Below are 8,319 nucleotides of genomic sequence, written 5' to 3'. Positions count from 1 at the left end.
GTTCTACTATGGATAGAGGGACACTCTTTCATGCCAAACTCAATCAACCTTTCTTTCAACCGATTGAGTGAGTGAAAGCCTTTTTTCTTTGATGAAACTGAAATAAAAAAAAATATTGGTAAACAATTTGTTGTAAGAAATTGAAATGAAAAAAACGGCAAACAATTTGTCGTATGAAACTAAAATAATAAAAAAACAAAAAGGCAAACAATATGCCATATGAAACTAAAGTGAAATAAAAAAAAACAAACAGTTTATTGTATGCAACTAAAATGGAAAAAGAAAAGGACAAATAGGATTTTGTATAGTCTATTACCTCTCTAACTCACGGTGGGTTTTGCTCCTTTACCTAGACTATTTTTTATTTTGAAAAGGATAAAAGTAAAACAGTTCATACCATCGTCTCTATAGCTAGGCGACATTCCAAATTGAACTCGAGTGAGATTATTGAATATCGTCCCACCGATAAATAATACTTACATCAGAGCATTTCCAATGCAAGGGGTGAAGCACGATATATAGGATATAAGACCTTCCCCAACCAATTTTTATTTCCAACGCAAAAGTAAAGGATATTATAAAAGATGACATGGCTAAGTGGGGTAAAGGAGAAAGTCTAAATAAGACTTTCTTCATTACCTTGTGTCTTAAGTACACATCATCGTTTGTCGCTAAATTTAAATAAGAAGTGATAAGTCCTTGGAGATTGAAAATGAAATTTAGGTAAATAATTTAAGCTCTTCCAGGAGCAACGTTACCTAGTAGTAATATAAGGAAATTTAGGTAAACTAAGGCCCCTGGACCTGATGGTTACCCAATAGTTTTTTACCAACAAACTTGGAGTATTATTAGACTTGATATTATGAAGGTGGTTGCTGAGCTTCAAAGTAAAGGTTTTCTTGATTGGCGGTTTACAAATACATTTATAGCTCATTCTTATGAAGGATTCGATGGAAGAAGTCAAGGATTTGTGACCTATTAGTCTAGTTAATGGCGTATATAAAATTCTTTCTAAGGTGTTGGCAGAGAGATTCAAGGTTTCATTGCCTCGTGTAATATCTCAACAAAAATCTGCATCTATAAAGAAAAGGAAGATCTTGGATGGTATTCTTATAGCTAACGAGTTGATCGATTCCATATTGAAGAGTAAGGTTCCTGGTTTGTTGTGCAAAATTGATTTTGAAAAGGCATTTGACCACGTTAATTGGAAATTTTTAGACAATGCTTTAGAGAAGATGAGCTATGGTTCGAAGCGGGGAAGATGGGTGCAATGTTGTGTTGAACATGTGAGGTTTTCAGTTCTTATAAATGGTAGCTCGGAGGGATATTTCAAGAGTAATAAGGGCATTGGACAGGGTGATCCATTGTCACCCTTTTTGTTTCTTATTTTAGGTGAAGCTTTCTCCGCAATGATGTGTAAAGCACAAGAGGACGGATATCTCAATGGTTTTCGAGTTTCTGCCAATGGAACAATGGTAAGTCATCTGTAATTCGCTGAAGACATATTAATATTCTTAAATGCTTATATTGAGCAAGTTAAGTTTCTAAGAATGATGCTTCTTTGTTTCGAGCCACTTACTGGTCTTCGTATTAATTTTTCTAAGAGTCATATGTATGGTGTTGTTTACGATGGGGATATGTCTGCTTTTCCTTTTCTTTTGGGTTGCTACAATTCTACTTTGCCTAAATCTTATCTCGGTCTACCGCTTTGTGACAAGTATAAAGGAATTCATAAGCGGTACAAGATTGTTGATACGTTTACCGTCAAGCTAACTGGATGGAAGAGACCTTTGTTAACAAGGGATGGTAAGATTATCCTCATCAAAAGTGCTTTATCTATTCTGCCGGTGTATTATATGTATTTGTTTGAAATGCCGAAATCTGTTGTGTTAAAGCTTGAAACAACAATGAAGAATTTCCTTTGGAATGATATTAATGGGAAGAGAAAAATGCACTTAGTAAAGTGGGATAAATTATGCAGAAAAAACAACATGGCGGCCTTGGGATTAAGAAGTTGAAATGTCTAAATCACACTTTACTAGTTAAATGGTTGTGGAGATACGCCAATGAGAATTATGATGCTTTGTGGAGAAAGATTTTCCATGAGAAATATGGTGCAAATGATGTACTTTGGTTGTCTAATTTTCCTAAAGGAAACTTCGGTACTTCTGTATGGAAGGGGATAATACAAAGTAAAGAGCTTTTCATCAAGAATATCAGATTTAAAGTTAACAATGGGGCAAAAACAAGATTTTTGGAGGATGTTTGGATTTTAAATGAGCCGTTGAACATTTTATTTCCAAACTTATATGTTATTGTAAGGTCTAAATCTACGTCTGTGGCAAAAAAATTTTGTGGCTTGGATACTGAAATTATTGATAAGATGCGGGTACCTGGAAGACTTTTTACTGTGGCTCGAGGCGAACTTGAATTTATCTCTAATTGTATTGCAGATTTTACCATTCAAAGCCAACAGGAATATGTGTTACAATGGTATTTGTCCCCAAAGAAGCATTTTATTGTTAAATCAAGTTCTGAGAAGTGGGTGGATAATTTTGACAGATTGGATATTGTTAACACAGCTGATTTCAATTTCATTTGACGGCAGAAGTATTCTTCTAAGGTGGCATTTTTCATCAGGTGTCTGTTTTATCATCGTTTACCAACCGGAGATTCCCTCATTCGAAATGGTATTAACACTCCGAAACTTGTGTTTTTTGTGCTAATGATGAAACTGCGAAACATTTATTTTTTCATTGCAATTATGTGAGTGAGTCATGGGCCACATTTACGAAGGAGATGAAGCTGTAGTTTGTTATGCCAGATGATATCTCGAGTGCCCTTTTATCTTGGCGAATTTCTCATTTAGATGATCAGAAGAAGAAGCTCTGGAATTTGATTGTTGTTGCCATCTTGTGGTGTACGTGGAAGGAAAGAAATGCTCGTGTTTTTACATCGAAGGAACACAATACTGCTCATACAGTTTGCATGATAAAATACGCTTTGTTTCAACGGGCTCTAAGCTTTAAGGATTTCGAAGACGTCTCTTTTGATTCTGTTGTTGAAAATTGGTTTAGGGCTTATTTCAAACCACCTTAGTTTTAGAGTTTTTTTAGAGATCCTTGTTTGTTTTCAAAATCTCTTTTTTCTCTTCTTTTTTTCTATTTCTTTCCTCCCTCTTTGGATGGGTATAACCCTTTTGTACTCCCCATTTGATCTAATATAATCTTCATTATCGATCAAAAAAAAGGTAATACAAGGAAATAGATATAAAGCAAGTCTAAATATGGACTTGATGAATTTCCCGGTCCGTATACTTCAAAGTCAAAATCATGTCCCCATGTGATGTCTAAAGACTTAAAGGGATAGACAAAAAAAGCTCTCACGTTAAACAGCGAGGAAACCCTCTCTTCTTATTGGCTGAAATAAGGCTTTTTTGAGTTTTGTGAAACAAGAGTTTTGGTGAGGACACTTGAAAAGCGAATGATTGGTTAAAAAGATTAGGGAAAATAAAATAAGAAGGAAAGTTTTTCCTTGCCGTGTTTTAAACTCTAAATATAGACATCAAAAATTGATGGACAAACACGGAAAGAAGGTTCTTACCTTTCTTGACATCGGATATAGGATTTCTAAAATTAATTAGCTTTCCCATAGCACGAAGGAAAACTTCAAGGCAGCTTATAACACTTCTTGAGATCCAAATTATAAAGAGGGGTGAAAGAATTACAAATTTTTCTTTAGCTAAAGTTCAGACCTTTAATCGTCATACTTATCCAAGATCCACGTTTCTGAACCCATTACTCAACAAGGAATCTATACAAACCGATTGACCCTGGACGGGTGACGTTGACTCTGCTTTTAGGCGATTAGGGTTGCAGAAAAATCAGGAGAGTGCTGAGCTTCCTTTTCCGGTAGCCATGGCTACAATTCTCCCTCCTGATCCAGGTATTGAGCTTTCTGGTGCTTCCTTCCCCCTTCTTCCTGGTCAGAGTTCCGTTGTTCCCCCTTCACTTTCGTCTGCTAACCCTAAGAGAGTTGAATCTCCAAATTTGAGCTGGAACGGAGTGGCTAGTAGATCAAGATCAGTTCTTCCAAGCTCCTCTGAGGATCTGGCTTATGTATCCCGGTGATGGTAGATGGTAATTTGTCTGCTTCGATCAAAAAGGATGATTTTAGTGAACTGGTGAATGAATATGAAGGACTTGTTGTAGGCGGATTTATTGGTCACAGATTGCCTTATGGGTTGGTTAAGAGGACTGTTGAGAAAGCATGGAAGATAAAAGGTAGCCTTGAGATGACTGTCCATGGAGCTAGACCTTACATCATGAAATTCTCCCTTGAAGAGGACAGAATTACTGCACTTGAGCATGGCCCTGTGTTCATGTCGAATGTCCCCTTCTTTGTTAGGGCTTGGAAACCTTATATTGAGCAAGAATTAGAAAATATTGAAGCAGTTCCTGTATGGATGATTCTGAGAGGAGTGCCACTACATCTGTTCAATCCAAAAGGGTTGAGTATCATTATGAGTGTGATAGGCAAACCCCTCTTGGTTGATGGTCCAACTGCTGCTAGAACTCGAATGGCATATGCTCGAGTATGTGTAGAAGTTAACCCAAAGTCGGATTTGAGAGCTCGATACCTGTAGTGACTGATGATGGGAGGAAGTTTAGTGTTGGTGTAGAGTATTCCTGGAAACCTCCACAGTGCTCCAAGTGTTCGACGTTTTGTCACAATGAATCAAAATGCCCAAAGAAAACAGAACATCAAGCAAAAGGAGGTAGCACAAGTAACCCACCTATGGTGAAACAGAGGAGTATACATGGTAAGCATAAGAGTAATGATATGGTATTGCCACCCCCAGTAGAGCAATGTGAATGGATTCTTGTGTCCCACAAGATAAAGAACATGAGAATGAGTAGTGAGCCACTGAGGATTGAGACAGCAGTGACCTCTCACATGCAGGTGGATGACACCGACCCTGACATCCCTCTTGGGTTTGAAGGTCCCCCTCCTCCCCCTCCTTTGCAGCTTACGCAGACGTCTATGATGGCTACAGTTAACAACTCATTCTCCCGGTTGTTGGAAGATGAGGAAAGCGAGGGTGTAGATGAAGAGATAGTAGTAGAAAAAGGCCAAGACAACTCTATGAGGGAAATGTTGTGCAGAAATTAAATGCCATTCATGATGCGTCAGGCAAAGCAAGTGGAGTGCACATGGGTGTTAGAACTACCGACCTAAAGAAACCGGTCGGGTGAGAAAGTCACCCGCCAGACTTTCCAATGACAATTAATATGGGTTGTTGGAATATCGGGGGGTTTAATGACCCTATGAAGCATGTGGAGTTAAAAAACTTCATTTATAAGAATAATATCAAGATTTGTGGTGTGGTTGAAACTAGAGTCCAAGAACAAAATAATGACAGAATCCTGGCTAGCATAGCTCCTTCGTGGAAGCATTTTGATAACACTCGCATCACGAGTTGGGAAGGATTTGGGTGATTTGGGATGGGAGTGTAGTGAAAGCTAATTACATCTCCAGCTCAGCGCAACACATTACTGTAAGTGTTTCTATACAAAATGGTCCATGGTTCATTGCTACTTTTGTGTATGCTCACAACTCAGAAACGCAGAGGGAAGATCTTTGGTCCAATATCAAGTGTTTTTCAGAGTCAAATACACTTCCTTGGTGCCTTATGGGTGATTTCAATCCTTGTTTGTACGCTCATGAGAAAGAAGGTGGCAATCCGGTTTCCACCACCAGTATGACAGCCTTGCAGGGATGCTTACAAGACTCCCAAATCTTTGATTGCCCTTATGTGGGATGTTTTTATACTTGGTCGAACAGACAGGATGCTGAGTCTCGAATAAACTGTAAGCTTGACAGATCTATCATCAATATGGCTTGGCTAGAGGTTTTCCCCGACTCAGTTACTGATTTCTGCAATAGTGGAATTTCTGTCCATTCACCTATGATAATGAGTGTTTTTGCTGATCGTGGAAATGGCCCAAGAGCTTATAGATTCTTCATCACTTGTACAGAATAAGACGATTTCTTGAAGGTTGTTGAGGAAGCTTGGAATATCCCAGTGCAAGGTACTCCAATGTTTATTTTTGTTACCAGGCTAAAAAATGTAAAAGATAATCTGATCTTATGGAAGAAGAATAATTTCTCTAATTTCGGAGACCAAGTTGTCGCAGCTAAAGCTCAGTTAGACACGACACAGAGTAACCTACAGTTAGCTCCTTTGTGTCAAGCTTCAATCAACAACGAGAGGACGGCAATTAAAAAATTACACCAAGAAAGCCAGACAAGAAGAATCGATGAGGAAGCAACAATCGAGAGTCCAATGGCTGGAGTTAGGGGACAACAACACCAAGTTTTTCCACAACTCTATAAAGGAGAGGAGGTCTAGGAACCGTATTCTGGTGTTGTATGATGACGAAGGTAACAGACTAAACAGTGATGCCGAGATATCAGCTGAGTATGTGGCTTACTATACGGAGCTATTTGGCCATGCAAATGATACTCTTTATGATGAGAATGCTTGGGACCAAATGTAATTAGTTAATATCGTCACTGAGGAAGAGGGCAGAAAAATGGTTGATTCAGTCACCGATAATGAAATCATTCATGCTCTTTCCACTATCGACTCTGACAAAGCCCCAGGCCCGGACGGGTTCTCTGCTCATTTCTTCAAAAGCTGCTGGAGGATCATTGGTGGAGACTTCATCAAGGCTATTAAGAGTTGTTTTTCGAGTGCAAAACTTCTGGGAGAGGTAAATGCTACTCTTATTTCCCTAGCTCCTAAGGTTACTAATGCGACTACCTTGAATGATTTCAGACCCATAGCGTGTTGCAACGTTATGTACAAGTGCATTGCCAAGATCCTTACCGTTAGGCTTAAAAATGTGGCGAGGAAGCTGGTCAGTCCGTGCCAATCATCTTTTATATCAGGCAGAAGCATTCAGGATAACATCATGCTTGCGCATGAGCTGCTCAGGAATTACCACAGAAATAACGGAGCTACCATATGTGCGATTAAAATTGACCTCAGAAAGGCCTATGACTGCATCAGATGAGATGTTATCCTTACTATGCTCACTAAATTCAATTTCCCTGAAAAGTTCATCTGGTGGATTAAAATGTGTATTACTACCCAAAAATTCTCCATCATGGTCAATGGTAGTGCATATGGTTATATTCATGGCAGAAGAGGCATAAGGCAGGGGTGCCCGCTATCCCCTTACCTTTTTGTACTCCTCATGGAGGTTTTTAACTCGATCATGCTTAAACAAGTGGCCTCCAGGCAGTTCTCTCTGCACCCAAAATGTAAAATCCATGTCATTACTCACCTTTGTTTTGCAGATGACCTTCTTGTTTTCATGAAGGGCGATGCCAGGTCTGCAAATTCTTTAGCAACTGCTCTCACTTCCTTCTCCAATAGAACAGGACTTGTGGTGAACCATAGAAAGAGCAACATCTTCCTCTCCTCGGTCGATGATATTACCTCTTATAGCATCAAATATGTCCCGGGGTTTGAAGTCGGCACTCTCCCAATGAGGTATCTGGGCCTTCCTCTCCTCTCCACCAGACTTTCTCATCAAGATTGCATTCCCTTAGTTGATAAAGTAAAGTCCAGGATTCAATCTTGGAAGGCAAGGGATCTTGCGTATGCTGGTATGGTCCTTCTGATTCAAGCAGTTCTCAGTAGCATGCTTATCTTCTGGACCTCGTGTTTTGTCCTCCCTAGGAGAACCATTAATGAACTTAATAACATCTTCAGAAAATTCCTATGGGCAGGCATAGAGCTGATCTACAAACAACCCTCTGTCAAGTGGACAAATTTTTTCCATCCTATGTCGGAAGGAGGCTTGGGCATTAAGTGTATTTCCACCACCAATATTGCGGCAAACCTAAGGCATATATGGGACATAATGAGCAGCAAGAACACCATATGGGTGAGATGGGTACAAGATAATTTAATCAAGGCTCAAGATTTCTGGTATTTGAAAGCCCCTACGGATTCTTCTTGGTGTTGGAGACGTATCCTGGATCACAGACCTATAGCTACAAAGTTTGTACTCCACCTTATAGGCAATGGGGACAACACAAAACTGTGGAAAGATAATTGGTTGGGCCATGGTAGCCTTATGGGCATGTTTCCTCCACAAATGCAGTTTGACTCGGACCATCATCTTGACGCTAGGGTCAGCAGTTGTCTGGTTGAGGGGACCTGGAACTTATCTCCAAATCTGAAAAATGCGCTGGGGAATTTTGTGACGGAGGTAGAGAGTATTCAAACAGATCACTTAATTTGTG

The 8,319-nt window shown here is 39.4% G+C and overlaps 1 protein-coding gene across 1 annotated transcript; it reads left to right on the top strand.

Moving 5' to 3' along the window:
* Positions 1 to 584: 584 nt before the first annotated feature.
* LOC113291268 lies at positions 585 to 4,130 on the top strand. The gene is made up of 5 exons (XM_026540820.1): positions 585 to 602; positions 1,017 to 1,475; positions 1,572 to 1,963; positions 2,059 to 2,493; positions 3,863 to 4,130. The coding sequence occupies exons 1-5, from the start codon at positions 585 to 587 to the stop codon at positions 4,128 to 4,130; spliced, it is 1,572 nt and encodes a 523-aa protein (XP_026396605.1).
* Positions 4,131 to 8,319: the final 4,189 nt, after the last annotated feature.

Source organism: Papaver somniferum, chromosome 6 (assembly GCF_003573695.1).
Source record: "Papaver somniferum cultivar HN1 chromosome 6, ASM357369v1, whole genome shotgun sequence".
In the NCBI taxonomy this organism is placed as follows: Eukaryota; Viridiplantae; Streptophyta; class Magnoliopsida; order Ranunculales; family Papaveraceae; genus Papaver; species Papaver somniferum.
Note: the sequence above shows the minus strand (reverse complement) of the source record. Positions and strands in the feature narration are given on the sequence as shown.